The 16,406-nt window shown below is 39.3% G+C and overlaps 1 protein-coding gene across 2 annotated transcripts in view; it reads right to left on the bottom strand.

The window, feature by feature from the left end:
* The window catches only part of glcci1b (glucocorticoid induced 1b), a 28,895-nt gene extending 13,843 nt beyond the window's left edge, over positions 1–15,052 (bottom strand). For both annotated transcript variants that reach the window (XM_004560204.5, XM_004560203.5), the window contains exons 1-3: positions 14,896–15,052; positions 14,342–14,721; positions 5,426–5,574 (exon numbers count right to left, since the gene is read on the bottom strand). In XM_004560204.5, coding sequence (XP_004560261.2) covers positions 5,426–5,574; positions 14,342–14,651 — 459 coding nt within the window. In that variant the 5' untranslated portion in view covers positions 14,652–14,721; positions 14,896–15,052. The remainder of the gene's footprint in view (positions 1–5,425; positions 5,575–14,341; positions 14,722–14,895) is intronic.
* Positions 15,053–16,406: the final 1,354 nt, after the last annotated feature.

Here is a 16,406-nt window from a genome sequence, read left to right on the forward strand (position 1 = left end):
GCAGACTTAAGGTAAATACTCTAAACCAGTGGCAGGGGACAAAATTCACTTTATTACTTGCAGACTACAGGAACACAGAATATAAGATGCTTAATTCTAGTCCAAAAACCAGAAACCTACCAAAGAAAACGTTGTCAGCAACAAAAGCATTTTCACGGTTTCCACGTCCGCACATTTAGTCGTGAAAAAGTTTCTTGGCTCATGTAAAATACAGATTTGCTACAGCTGTGCTCTACAATGCCCAGCCTATACCAGATCAATGAGTCTACAGAGAAGTTTTGTATCATCAGTAAACTTTTTTTTTTTTTTTCGTAAACGTATACAAAACATTCCCTACAGGAGAGCACACAAGCATTTCTGTGTCACTGCACAAGTCTTTCAGATATGTTTAGCGGAAACAAGAAAACAGTTAAGTTATGCAAATTAATGCAAAAACAGAAACAGACTGAGGATGTTTTATATGGCTGTTTGAAACCACATACTTCCCCCTGATTATGCATATCAACACAGCCTCTGGTTCTCAAACAGCTGATGTTTTATCGACAGCACAGTAGTATGAAGCAACTTAAATGCCAGTGTCTTCACACTGCCTTATGTCTGACCCCACATAAACAGAAAACCCTCTATGGCTTTTCCAACTAACGCACAAGCCTTGCCCTATGATATGGAATATCACACTGTGAATAATGAGGAACACCCGTGAAGTCGTTTGCGCTGGCTCGCTGGTTCCGGTTGCCTGAGAAAAGGACAGCGGATTAAATGAGCACTTGTGCTCTCATAAAAGGGACCACTGTGCTTGGCAGATGTGTAGCTAGCCTTTAGCATTAACATTTTGTGCATGGGCTATGGAATCGCTTGTGCCGTTTGATGCCTCTGCCAAACACTGAGGGACTTGATGCTGCAGCGTAATCTGTTCATGCAAAATGCAGATTGGTTAGAAAGGGCACAGAGACTGTGTGGAGCTTTGGACTCGAGGAAAAACTAAGTTCTCACAGATGTTATGTGACGTCAAGGAGGACCTGTAGCTTATGAAATCTGCAATGCTTTTATTGGCACTTCAAGGTATAGTCTCATGGGAATGATAATTAGTTTGCATTTTTCATTAGTTATACTTATTCATTAGTTATAATGCACAGTTTGGTGTTAATTTGTATTACTTCAGTTATGGTCATTTAAACAGTATCAAAGGGAAACGTGGTGGCAGGCTGAAAAACTGAATGCCCTTGTCAGGACAGGAAGATATTTCATGTTCCTTAATCTTCTTGAGGCTTAAATCACCTTCATTCTGATTTGTGTTGTTCAGGGGTGGCAACAAAGTGCTGCGACCACAGCAACCTTCAGTACAGGAAAAACAGCTTGCAGTAAAAATGATGACACTGAGGTGCGAAGTTGGCCTGAAGCTAGAGCCCTCACTGTTGAGCAAATGTTTAAATGTTGGCTAACAAACAAATGTAAGCGAGTTCACAGGTTCAACACTGTTTTCAACATAAGAGGTCTTCCAAGTGATTATGATTATTATTTTTTTGTTAATGATAAAGAAAGCTTATTACCAGTCAGTGGGCTAAAAGATGACACAGTGAGGTCACAATATCATCATTGTTTGATATCTTAATTTGCAATTTAACTTCCCCAGGGAAATCATAAGATATGGCAGTTACAAAAACCACAGGCTGCCTCTCTTTATTGACTCTGTTCCTCTCAAACAATGTGTTAACAAGAATACCCACCTTTATTTACCTCAGAGGGCCTTTTATCGTTTCAGCTCCGACTTCCAAGCCTGAGCAGTGTGCCAGGTGTGGTGCCTGATAATGTAATGCTCTACAGATAAAACCCAACTGTTACTGCAGCCTGTAGCTCGCTTCCTATTGTGAATCACACCCAAAGGGTTACATGCAGGCAACATCCTCAAGAATCCAGCTCTGTTCCAAAGCAGGAAATAATGACTGGGCTTCAATAGAATCACAGTGGAATTTGTGCTGTTTTGTTTAGATTACATGCCGAGACATGCGAGCAAAGTGCCGCTGCTATAATTTGGTGCATTTTAGAGATGCAGAGACCATGTTCTCTGACTGGGCAAGTTGACTTTATGAGTCAGTAAATCAAAATCACTACAAGAGACATCAGTTTACATTAAGCGTCTAGGAGGCAAACATGGAAAAAAGTTACTGATTAAAACGTGGCATGAGATAACATCCAATAAAGCACTCTAACACATGTTTCTGTCGAAAAGCCTTTGTACACCAAGGCAGAAGTTGGATGCATGTTAACATTAAGCCACCTCAAAGCACGAGAAACAGCATTTCTTTTAACGGCCCTTTGAGGCTTGCTCCCAAAGTGAGCCAATCCCATTAGGGAGTGAGATTTCAAGCAAAAATACCATTTAATTTTCACCAGTTTCTACAGAACTGTAATTCAATGCTAGCTTTAACTGGTGGAGTCTGTGGTAGAACTTGTTTTCTTCTACAGAGAGCTTCAACAGCTTTTGTATTTGGCTTTGGTCATTTTCTAATTACAGAGTAGAAACTGTGCGACTAAGGTTTAACAAAACGACAACCAGTCACAAAAAGTAAATTCATCGACACTCGCTCTGGCAGAGAGCGCATCGGGTGGTAGCAGCGTATTATAGCCTGGATAGTTTTGTCTTTCATAACTTCAGGATGCTTCCTCCCGTATTTATTGTGTTGGTATGTTTTTCAGTTTTGATTAATTAAATTGTAGTTTTATTAGTCTGTTACTTATCACTAATTAGAAGATGTATGTGTGTGTGTTGCACCTTCACACTTTATGGATGCTGATTGCTAACAAAGTTTGTTAGCCTTAGTTTATAACTTAGCACCTACACTCCACCCAAATATGGTTACATCAAAAAACAAAATGGCAGCTGCAAAACGCCAGCGGGTGATATCACAATGGCTACGTCCATGTCTACCATGTACATGTGAAGTCTCAGTCAAAGAAAGAAGCTAAAATTCATATGAAGCTGTTCAAGATATGAAAATAACACAACAGCTTGTGTTGTACATTTTCAATTACACATAATGCTAATGAGTCTTTTCCTGTCACGTAGGCCCAGAATGTGCACACATATCAGCAGTCAGCTGGTCATCAGCTCCTGCACTGTGTGCAAAGTGCAACTTTTAATAGAAGACATGAGGCAACACAAACTGATCAGTTTTGTCTTTATGCTAGTTCATTGAGGTTGCCTTGGTGTGTCAGGATCCTAATCTTCATACAGACATTCTCTGTGTTCTGTAACCACAGGGCCTAGAGCACGCAGCCCTGTCCCGGAACAGTGATTAGCATATGTATGGGCCCTCTGCTCCTAAACTCCCACACAAAAGGCAGGCGGGCCGTGTAGCCACGAGGGCCAGGTGGTAAGCAGTGGGATTTCTCCTCGCTTCAGTCATAGCCTGGGGGACAGGTGCAAACAACCTCACCTCCATGCAGGGCTGAATTACAGCTCAAAGGAGAGGCTGACTTGAACTTGTGCAATGCACAACAAAAGAGTCTGTGGATCCTTTGTGTGCTGCTTGCTTCTGTTGTTGTCTCATAAAAAGAGCTGGGGCCAGGCACAACTTGTTAACAGGAAGTGGTCTATGACTATCCTTCAGGGATGGTTGTGCATTTAAGAATTTGAAAACATCCAAAATGTTTTTCATTTTTTCCACAGCTTCTAAAGACATAAATCTTAAATTGGATTTTTATTTTAGCCTGCTTCAATCAGATTTTTACAGGTAAATATGGTTAAGAACAAGGCAAACATCACAGAGTGCTTAAAACCCCCCACTAAGTCTAAAAGATGGGTCCATTTATTAACATTAGTCAAGATCCAATCACTATCAAATCAACTTTCCATTCTTGCCCAGTCTGTCCAGAATGCACAGGAACCCTGTAATTAGAGATGTTTACTTTGCACATAGCCAGCTCAAGAAACTTCGTAGGACCCACTCACCACTTCCTCAGCCTACACACAAAGAAATGCAAGGAGAATGAGGGGTTAAAGGGATGAAGCCCATGTAAATGAGCCTCGGCGGTCTTCATTCAGACACATGAAAGGCTTCTGTTAGCACAGAGGAGAGCAGCCCTTGTCATGATCATACATATTCAATATTCTTTCATAACAGAAACCCTCCCCCTACAAAAAAAGGCTCTTTGAGTGAAACTACATTTAACACCGAGTCACATGGCAAGATTAGTAGCTGATTATGTGTGGGCAGTTATCCAGGAATACTGTGGTCAGATTCAATGTGGAATCCATGCATATGCCTTATGAAGTGTTATAATGCATTAAAATGTTGTGCTTTCTGGGAATTTCAGACTATTCAGACAACTCTGTTAGGCCTACACTGGCAGCCGACTCCAGACTTCAACTACCAGATTAATATAACAAAAGTCTTTCGCCAGCACCAAGCACTATGACAGAAACTATGAAAGAAACCAAAAAATAGTTTTGGTACTCATGCCTGCAATTATTTGCTGGGAAAAATCATTAATTTGAAAAGTCCTCCTGGCCTCATGGTTGACAAAGTGGCCTTAAAATAAGATTATAATATTTTATGTCTTTATTTTCCAGTCAACTGTAAAAATAACTTTAAAAGGGCCATAAACCACACTCATTTAGACAGATATTATTGGGGCAAGTAATTGTGCATCTCCACTTAAATGCAGTATTTTGACTCAACTTTTCCAAACATTAAAGACTCTTTCACCACCTAATATTGCACGTGCAAGCAAAATGTAACACTGCAGAGGCTTAATACTGAGTTATGATGCATCAGTTAAAAAACGTCAGCTACTAATTTCCTTCTTATGCTGACTTCTCTGCCTGTAGTGATTTTTTTCCTCCATTGTATCCCCTATGGCTTAGAAGATGACTACAAAGAGTCCAAAATTCCAGTGTAAATGGGATTGTGACGTAATCACAGTTGTTACAACAAATGCAGTGACCACATACAAAGCTGTCTTTGACATCCAACAACAGAAAAAGAGCTAAAGCCTGAGCTTCAAACTCACAAGAGTAACTTGTACATATGTCAAAATCTTTTGAAAAGTTGCCCATGTTTCATTTGAATAGTTAACTATAACAGCATATACAACAGAACATTAGAAAATGATGCAAATATTTCCTAAATCAAATAATGATTTATTGCAGAATTGATTTCTAAAGTTCAGGGAGTTACTTTGGGCACCTCCTTGTTTCCAGAGAAAACCGTGTAATACATTTTTAAAAGAAAAATGTCCAGAGAGACATCAATTACAACACCCAGAGTTAATTTTGGCAGAAAATCTCCAATCACTAGGCTTAAAGGTTGATTAAATGCACGCCAGCATTGCGTAAAGGTTAAAGATTACTGTTGAAAAGAGTTAGGTTGAGTCAACCCCCGCAGGCCTACAGCCAAGGTAGGATTTTCTGAACACCGTGTACCTGTGTGGCTTTGTCTTTCATACAAGAAGGGTAGGGTCCATGGGAGTCCCGAGGCCACTGGCCAGTGAGGTATGGCCCTGTGATGGCGTCCAAGGAAGAAGCCCGTCGAATGGCACTTGAATTCCTCACCTGTAATTTGGATCTTTCTGCTGTAAAGTTAGAAAGAACAAAGAAACAGAATTAGACACACACGCATGCACGCTGGCATCAGTGCATGTCATGATGTGCAATACTGCCAGACACCCTGAGGTATCTTTTGACTCTTCTTTGCTGAGTGTGTTAATAAGTTTCAACTGAAATGCTAACATTTTAGTGTAACAAATCACTTACTGCACAAATGCAACCAGGAACATGAAGCCATATTTTGAATGACAAACCAAACCCAGTAGTTACATTTTTATCTAGAAATAAAGGAGCATGTAAATCGACGTCAGTTATAATCAAAACATACTGCTTTGATTATAAAAAAAGCAAAAACAACAACAACAAGAAATGTAATAAAACATGGCTTCAACTAACCAAATGAGTTTGTGTACCAATATCTTCTAGTTTTGAAAGTATGGACAGTATGATGTGTTACAGCAGAGCAAAGAGAAGGCTTGCGACCTGAGGCAAATGTAAATGGCTGAGCAGCAGTATCTGATATTATGAGAATAACCTGCTATGAGCTGGAGCAGTTAAGCACACGCCACCCACATAAGAACTCATAAACAACCTTTTAAAAAAAACAAAAAACAAGCGCGTCCATGCTCACAGGTGTACACACGGGTGATCACACCCACAAACTACACCCTTTTTGGCTCCTACCTCAAAGCACACTGTGTTCTGTTGATCTTATGTGCTGCACAATAATGTTTAACATTTAGTATTTACTGTCATATTCCCATATATCATTGTGATGTTGTTTATTCTATTACTCTTGTTCTCTTCTGCTTGCTTTCTTTTTTCTTTCTCAGCAGGCGATCCAGGTGATTGATATATGCATTTTTTTTTCTCTGCCCGTTCTGTTGGTTTTTGTCTTTTGCCCTTCTCCCCCGTCCCTCTTCTCAGCTGTTTCTCTTTCCCTCTTTTTTTTCCCCTTCTTTCCCCCAGTCAAGTCTGTCCCGTATTCAGTAAGTGAAAATAAAATAAACAATAAAAGGTGAATCAAATGGACCATTACGGCAAGGCTGGGATGGTCAATTTGGTAAAGTAAATCCGTTGGGCATCTTTCTTTGCCTTTAGACAACAATTCTGATGGCAAAAGAGCCAAACGGGACAGGCCAAAAAAAAAAAAAAAAAAAAAGAATAACCTGCTATGAGCTGGAGCAGTTAAGCACACGCCACCCACATAAGAACTCATAAACAACCACAATGCACATCAATACTGCCTGCATTCACTCTGCATTCCTGCAGTGCCACGCAGTTAAAAACAAAAAAAATCATGTAAAGGTATAAGCTCGAATGTGCTTAGAGACTGCATTACATTTATTAGCCTCAATTATACTTGTAGTAATTTCTAAAAAAAGCAAGTGTACATTCTTTCTTTCATTCCCATATCAAAGGCAGGGTAAAGTAACAGAACGATGAGCAGGAAATATGCTTGTTTACTTTATTCCTTGCCTGAGCAGGCTAGGGCAAGGGCCTTTCCAACAGACACACAGACTAAACTATCTCCATGAGGCACCTCTCTCCTACTAGAACTACACAGCCATTCATTGTTGCTCTTTGTTCGCAGAATACACAGGCCTACACACCCAAAGGTATTGCCTAAGTAAGCTTACTGGGCTACAGTAAAAATTCCCTGAAGCATTCTAGACAAAGGAAGCAGGCTAAATTTCTATCAATATTTATATAGTCCAAGCCAGTGCTCTCAAAACTGGGATTGTAGTTATTTTCCATCATTTCCCCACTTGCCAGACTAGAATAATCTCCCGATGAGAAAAAAGAAACAGTATGAAAGAAGCCAAGACATCAAAGAAGTCTATCTGCAGATTTTTTCATGGGTAAAGTAAGTGTATGTCAAATTAAAGAATTATTTTCAGGTTGAACTTCCCTTCGCAGTTCAGACAGCAAGCTGTGATGAAGTCTTTGCATTTCCAGGATGGTGAATTATTAGCTGTAAGGCAAATGTGATAACAAACATGTAGTTCTCTTTTGCAAAGTATAGAACTGTTCGCCCCAGGTTTGCACAGGGATGCGCGAGACTGGTTGAAGAGAAACTTTGGTTAATTTAGCGTGATCTACAATTCTACTCCTTTTGCGTGACAATTGGCAGGTTTTCTAGGTCATATGATAGCAAATTGAATGCGTTTGGGTTTTAGACAAAACAAAAGACAACTCAAGACCTTCTCAGGCAAGTGCATTTTAAGAATAAATCACTAAGTTTTCCTATTGGTACCAGGCTTAAAAAGAGAGACTGTTTCTTAGACATGGTTTAAGCCTAATCCTAGTTTAGAAACCCCTGTAATTGGACACTTAGGCTTAATCCAAGTTAATATGGCAAATCTACTGAAAGTGCCAACATGTATCAAAAGTGAAAATGCACTGACTTTACCATAATTTTTAAACTGACATCAATTAATTCAAAGTATTTAGTTGAGTTTGAAAAGCAAAATGCGCTCCGATTTTTCCTTTTTTAAATCACGTTGAGGCACCAGCTAAAATCTTATTCTCAACTTGCACGTTGATAACAAGGATAATGGATAACCTTGTACTGGACATAAGGACATAAGCATAGGGGGATTTTTATTTTGTTTGTTTTTAAGACATAAGATACAACCAGTTAATTAGTTAATGCAGTGTTGCTCAATTATGGCAAAAATAATCCCAAATACTTGGCAAATATAAAGTATCTATATGCTGCAATAGCAGCACCTTTATGTAAAAATACACATTTAGCTAACAAATGTCTTTCAGACAGAAGATTTATTTTAAATGCACAGTAGAATTGATTTACCTGCCTGATTAAAGCAAACTGCTTTATGTTAAAAATAAACAAAAAAATAAATATAAAGCACCCTGGTGGAGAGTAAATCTGAGATTTCAGGGCGCAACAAAAAGTAAAGCGTAGGGTGCTGGAAGGCAAGACGACATCGTCAATATTCACAAGATACCAGAGATTTAGTTTCAACCATAATGAGAGGGGGGAAAAAGCAAATAAAAATAATCACTTAACTGCACAGCCCTAAGCTAATATATATCTCCAACAACCCTACATGTGTAGAAACAGTTATAAAAGGATAAATGGAATTAAAGAAGTCTTTAAAACACTAAAAATGAGAACTAAGCTAATGGTGGGCTAATGTATTCATTGCTGTGTGTAAACAAAGTAATGCTCTTCTGTATGTACAGTTCAGCATGGGGGTGGGCAATAAAACGAAAAGATAATTATGACAAAAAACTTTTCTTCAGTGAAAATTTGAGATACAGTAAATATCATTTGTTTGTATTCTTTAACACTTGAAGGTTTTGAATGGTCAGAGTTAAGGTTTTAGTTTATTATATACACTGTATTTAAAATGCAGCAGCATGGAGATCTACAGTACATTTATCATGTTCAGCTTCACACATTTTCCCTTAGGAGTAAAAAATGTATTATTTATTTATTTATTTTTTTAAAGTGATTTGATTTTATATCTTTATATATCCACTGACGGCGATAAAATTTTTTCCCCCCATATCACCCAGTCCTAATTCAACGTCCTGTTCCAAAAACATCACGGCTGTGATGATTTCATGTTCTGATTGTACTGTGGAAGCAAAAATTGTATAATTGTGTGCTAGAAATTCTCAAAGTGACGTGACATTTAAGACATTGATCGGATGGCGGTGCAATCCTGAATAATAAAAAAAAAAACAAAAAAAAACAACCCGCTGGATCAGGTGACAACGTTTCAGTCCAGCTAGCAGGGAAACTAATATATAATGGAGGACATTAAAAGCAAAGTGGCAGCAGTTTGGCTAAAAGGGCATTGGCCCAGTGTATTATTTTTGGAGAAGCCTAGTTACATTTATGATAACAGAACGTGTTGCTGTCTGGTCCATATCTGGTACTTATGTGTGAAGTTATGCACAAAAAGAAGAAATTAGCATGACTATATATGACAGCAGTATGCAGTAGATGCTTATTTAAATGAAACAGAGGTTATTAATTTAACACCAGTATCTGATCATTACAAAAGCCAAGGTATCGATATCTATATCTTACCTTAAAAAGGGGGCGGGTCTGACAATTTTGAAATTTAGCATTTGAGCATGCACTGCCATTTCACACAATGTAAATGAATAGATGATAAAATTAAGTGTGATTGACATCAGAGTTTGTAACTGTGTGTGTCTTTGCAGGCTGAGAAATTGCTTGTTAGCACAAAAAACAGTAAAATAAATTCAGATACATTAATATAATATAAACATTATTCACATCTGAGTCCAGTGGGTATATTTCACAACAAGCTAGTATGAACAGGTTTGAATGCATCTCAGTGAATGAGGAACATATGTGCTAACAAATCCCCCATTTATGTGTGTGGACTTAAGAATGAGCAACCTTTAGATCAAAGTTGAGGGTAAACTTCCAGGTGCTTCAAAATGTCACATGCATAGAGATGAAAGTACAGGAAACAGTGCAGTTGTGCTACAGTCCACCGATTCAGACCACATTCATTTTCACATTTGGTCCTACTCTGCAGTTTGAATAGCTGACAATGAAGCAGGGCCATTTCAGCACAGCTGGCACTTTGACTTTCATTGTGGGGACAGTGTGGTAAAAGATGATGTCATGTTGGTGAACCTAAAAGGTCATAAGGTGAAATATAATACTCTTAACTCTGTCCACCATCATCAGGCTAAGATCTAAAAATCATGTGAACCAAAGTCCATCACCACACCCGTGGCACTGTAAGCCACTTTGGACGGAGTTTTCCACCAAATGGCAAGCATTATGTCTATGAGTGGGTTCAAAGTACTACAGTGTATGAGAAATTATACACTGCACAGACTATTGCTGTAGTCAAATCACACTGAGCTGCAGCAACGAAAGATAAAGTGAACAATTTTTGCTCATATTGAGGGCTTTTCCTGGCTTAAAAGGGGCCTTTGCATGGGGATGACTGTACGTGAACGCCTGACTGGTCTGCAAAGCAAAAAGTCTGTTACTTAACGTAGCAGAAGTCTATGCATTTTGCACTTGGACATTGGATAAACAAAAAACGTATTTTAGGTTTGAGTAAACTACCAAAAAGCATGTTAAGATTTTGTATACATGCAAAAATTTTGATATATTAACAAAACTCAATTTAGTGCCACATGGCATCCACATTTACCCCAAGTATTCCTGACCAATAAATGCACTGTACTGGAAAATACCTGCAAACATGTTTTCAGGTGTCTTTAAAGAATTACTTTCTGAAATGTGAAACTATAAGCAAAAGTGAAAGACAAACTTAACCCAATCTCTTAAAATATTTCTTTTTTAATTAAAGTTCCATTTTCAAAAACAGATGACTGGGCTGTCTTATTGAGTTTACTGTGATTAGAATTTGCTGATCAGTGGAAATAAATATCACCTTCACATGGACACTATTTTACACTTTTTTTTTTTTTCAAGAAAAAAAAAATCATCTCTAGGAAACACTTTCTATACATTTTATATAGTAAGGCTGGCATTACCACAAAAATAATAATGATGCACTTTATTTCATAAAAACAAACAAAAACAAAAAACTGGAGTTCAAACCCATTCAGAGGGCAAACTGGACTCACTGGTGGACAAGGTCTGGCCTAGGCTGCATGCCCGACACCATGTTTTTACACTGTAGATCAATTTCTATTGATATTTTATGTAACAGGGCTAAGAACTGGCTTAAGGTCAAGGACATAAAGTGCAGCTCTAGAAGACGTGAGCTGTGAAAAAGAAATCCGACTATAAACTGCCAAAGCTTCAACACACCGACCCTGCCTTGTATAAGCGAGCAGTCAGGGAACAAAATCTAGACTTTCGGGATCACTGCAGACTACATGTAAATATTGTATACAATCGTGCTGTTTTAAATGGGGGGGGGGGGGGGGGGAATCTCAATAATGCGAACAACAATTATTAACCCTTGGCCCATACTTTTCATGGACAACACTAATAACTGTATTTTTCAAATTAAATTACACCACTGACCAGGATGCCGGGTAATGCTAGCTAACAATCTGCTGGGAGGGAGTCTGTTGTTGCTTTGGGGATCCGTGAACACAGATGGACGCTGAAGAAACAACAGCAACAAGACTAATTTTGCATCATTTCTGGTCATGCTGCCTCTGTGCCAGACTTGCCCTGGAGGTGAGGTTTAGGTTGCCCCACCCACCCACAATTACAGTGAACCAGGTAGGACAAAGACAAGAGTACTCAAGACTGACAGTTGTTTTGCATGACGTCCATACAATTTGTGTCACCAAAAATTGTAATTTGTCCAAATGGATTTTATCATGAAGCTGAACTTCTTAGTGCTTATGTGGGAAAGTTCAGCTAGATGTTAACTGTGACATGACCCATTAATCCGTGAATTTCTCTAGTTCTCTAGTGTTGAGTGTTTTCACCTTTGTTATCCTGGTGAAAATAGTCAGGGGGTGCATATGACTGTGACACTACTCGCACAAAGCCTCGTCAACACAAGTTACTATCCAGTGAGGACATCCTGGATAATCCTCTGACACTTAAACAAAATTTGCTTAAAAAAAAAACAAAACAAAAAAAAAACAAAACAAAAAAAAAAACACCTTAATGCTTGATTCATTGTGATCTGAAACAGGTGGCTGAGCCCATAAACTCATCAGGAAAGTATTTACTGGGGTCAGGAAGGAGAGAGGTTTTTCCATAGACATTTATAGAAGCGCAAGTCTATTTGGAACCACAGTTATTGCCCCCTGGAGGTCGTTAAAAGAATGCAGATATATCTATGGTCAGTGTAAAATACGGCATTGGTGAAGCATTTCTAACGTAACAGGGAAATTCTGCATACTTGTCACTAATGAGGTAGGTCACACAACTTCAACATTAATGCACAACTCTGCTAGCTCACCAGAGCTACTTCACAAGGAATGTGCTACTGTGCTCAGAGCTCATAGCCCTTTTTACTCTTCAAGTGTAACTCATCAGATCATTCTCTAGGCAGAACATTAGACTACAGAGAGGCGGCTATATCAGAGCCAAAATTTGTTTTACACATTTTTAAAAAAAATAAGTACACCAGTAATTGGGGTAAAAAGAAAAAAAGCTGCATATGGTACCTGACAATCAGCCAATGCCCGGAAGAAACTTTGCCTGACACAAAAAAATGATTTGACTTATGAATAATGCGCTGATTAACTTCATTCATTTCAATCTGTCTGCTTGACAGTTTACAATCATAAATGTCTGTGTTTTACTTACTTTTGTAAGTGAAATAAAAGTGACAGGCATCTTTGTGTCATATCTTTATTTTAATGATCAATAACTTATTCTGGCAATCTTATCGGTTATTTGTTTCAGTTGTTTTTCCACCTTTAAATTGATCTATATGCCACATTTTTCACTTCCGGGAACCATGAGACCACTTGCTGATGTGGCCCATAGTACTTGTCATCTGACGCCTCACAGGCGTGTTTGTACTGTGGGGTCACATCCGTGAACGAGGGTCAAGCCTCTATCATCATCACCACTGACATGGGACACTAGTCTAGGTTAGAGGTTGACTCTCTCAGAGGACCGAGGTATGCATGGCATGCCAACAGAGCAGGGGATCAACACCAGCTCAGGTGAAATTCACCATGCTTGGTAAAGCTGCCCACTCAGTTGTTATTGAAGAGACTTAGTTTCCTGCCTTGCATGCTACACTAGTCAAGGCTGGAGGTCATCTCATTCAAAGAACTGAGGAATGTGAAACACGTCACAAACATTAAATTCCACACACTACTCCATAATAACTATCGTGCTGCATTGAGAAAAGAGGGCACCCATTTAGTTAAAGGTAAGAGGGAAAATCTATTAGAATTTGACAAATGGAAGGAACACTGCCCCAGCTGCTGAGGCAGGAGTAGTCACTTAGGTTAACCAAAGCAGAATGAGCCTGTTTTGCCTCAATATACAGGAAAAGCAGGCCTTTCTTATCACAGAGTGTTTCAAACACTAGCTTGACAGAGCGTGGTTAGGAGTGTTTTTTCTACAAAAACACGGGGGGCTACAGAAAAAGTAGTATTCTTTCAGCAAAAAAGAAAAAGTGCACTGCTGGCCTGTGAAAGCATACTGCTACAGAAAACCGGCCACAGGGTCAATATTTGGCAGGAGAAGCAGCCAGTTAAATAAGGTTTAGTCAGTGAAGCACTGGGTGCTGCCTAAACTCTCATATGCTCCTTCACTGCATCTCCATATCTCTTCCAAAGATCAACTGGGCATGACATGAAACAACATAAGGCCAGGCTCTGCTATCCATGTGCAAGGCAGCATGGTGAGGTTTAGCATATGTTCAGTGTACATGCATCTATGTATGGAGTGAGAGTCAGTCTAAGCAACACCTGACCATTTCTCTCGCGTGGCTTCTCCTGGGAGTGACGTGGCCGCTGTTATAACTAAAATCAGGTCTTTCTGCCAATTCTCTCCTTTCAAAAGAGCAAATAAAGTAAAGGAGCCAGTATTTCACTCGAGCCTCTTTATGACTGCATAACTGCACTTAAAGATAGGCTTAATGCATAAAACCTCCTTCAAAGCAAGTGCCAGCCTGACTCCAGACTTACTTGTTACCCACCCCAAAAAAATAATATGCGATCACATTTTAGCACATTTAATGGCATGACTATACACCACACAGTGACAACATAAGTTAGGCTATCAAGACAAGTCATCCTGAATCAAACGCACGTGGTGAGCATTTGTTGACCCAGCACAGACAAAGTTGCTGAAAATCTTGTTTTTACCTCTGGAAACTGGAGAGTCTGGGGGGCAAGACGACTCCTTATTTTCGGGGGACAGTCTTTGCTTAGCATTTGCACTTCCTGAACTGAGTGTCGGACTGGAGGGGGGGCTGGAGCCCCGGCTGTGGCTCGTGGCTCCTCCGCACAGGGTCTGTGGCCGCGTGGGACTGCTCTGACCCGCACGAAGGAGCTGGTAGGGCACAGTGGCACGGATGGGGTGCAAACGGCAGCTGTTGTTGTTGAAGGAGCCGGGGGAGCCCGCATTGCTGCGTCTGACCCTCGGCTGCTGAAGCGAGTTGCTGGGGGCTGACATCCTCAAAGTGACTGTAATTCTTATCGCAGTGGGAAAAAAAAAAACACGTACTGCCAAAGTTGCTGTTTTTCTGCAGAAGGAGATGGTGGTGGGGAGAATGGGATGGGGGCGGTAAGAGAAACATTAGCTTGTTAGCAAAAAACAAAACAAAAAAACAAAAACGTTAGCTTCCTTTAAAAAAAATCAGCTCATTCGTTCGAAGAAAAAAGTAGGTCAAAGACGTATTATTACGGGATAAACTTACCTGTTAGATACTAACAAATGCCGTCGTAAGCTGCAAACACAACATGGGCAACTTTAAAAGTTGTTTTGTAATACTTCTCATTACGTTTAATTCGTGTTTTCCAGCTCTCTCTGCGTCTTCCCCATCCTGTCCACTCACTCTAAATGACAGTTCTTTCTACCAGACTACTGGCTGCTGCCTGTGGGCGGAACACAACGCTCAATTCCGAGCGTATGATTGGACACTGGGGGTGTACAGTAACGACGCTGATTGGTCCAAATTTATGTATTAGCTATATTCTCAGCCAATTATATCTGTAAATATTTTATCGGTACATTATTATTATTATTATTTTAATTACATAAAGAGCATATAGCTCCAAAATAAATATTAAAACTTTGAACTAATAAAAACTTGTAAAATGACTTCATGACATTATTCATTATTTTGTCAGCTTCAGATGTAATTTCACACTGAGGTGAATGGCTTTTCCTGCAGGCACCCTCTGCACCTCTTTACAGGCAGTGTAAACTTAGTCATCAATTTCAGCTCCACAGGAAATTTGGACCACCTCAAAGTCTATATTTATTAGCTGTTGTCCCTATATGACTCACTTAGCTCCTTATTTTATTGTATTTAGATTGTTTTGCAATCTAGATTTTTTTTTTTGTTCTACTTTCTATTTAACTGGCAATATGAGAAGATATTTCGATACATTTTGTCACATTGTATTGCTTTATTGAGCTACTTCACATCATTTAGTTTGTCACACCCAACCAGTTTATCTTAGCCTCATTTAGTGCACCGCCCACTAATCCAGAACCACCTTGCTTTGAGGAAACAGTGCTAAACACTGCAGCACCATAACTGTTAATCTCATTTATCAAGCGGTTTCCCTTTTGCAGAGGACTGGAAAGTTTATATCTATATTTGATTTTAAAAAACATATATATTTATACGAATCAACTCTGAGCGGCCTTGACCTTGTTTCACCTACTTTCCTTGTCTCTGTTAATGATACTGTGCATAAGTGACTTGAGAGCTTGCTTATGTGACTTGACTCAGGTCAAATTCCTTTTATGCTTAAAGATATTTGGCAAATGAATGTGTGTGGTGAGACGGTTGGTCATCTGTTCCTTTTCCAATGGCAGAATCTCACTCTCAAACTTCAGGCCAGCTCCAGATGACAAAACATCTTTATTCCACGACAACTGGCCAAACTACATTTGTTATGTTTAGAAACATAAAAGTGAAAGTTCCAGAAAAGCAGCCAACTTGGAGTGGAATTATTTGTGTGCAAGCTCTTGTTTAGAAAATCGGGATGCTCAAAATCTATTGTTTTTTTTCTTTCTCACCATCTTCCTGAATGCACAGATTCTGTGGGAGTTCCCATGGGAGAATAATGAGTGACTCAATGAACAGAAAGAGTGAGCATGTGACAGAAAACCCACGCTAACTGCGTCTATGAAACATAATAATGTAAAAATAAGCCTTATAAGGTTATGGAAAAACACCCCCATTCAGCAGTGCTC

The sequence above is a fragment of the Maylandia zebra genome, linkage group LG11 (assembly GCF_041146795.1).
Source record: "Maylandia zebra isolate NMK-2024a linkage group LG11, Mzebra_GT3a, whole genome shotgun sequence".
In the NCBI taxonomy this organism is placed as follows: Eukaryota; Metazoa; Chordata; class Actinopteri; order Cichliformes; family Cichlidae; genus Maylandia; species Maylandia zebra.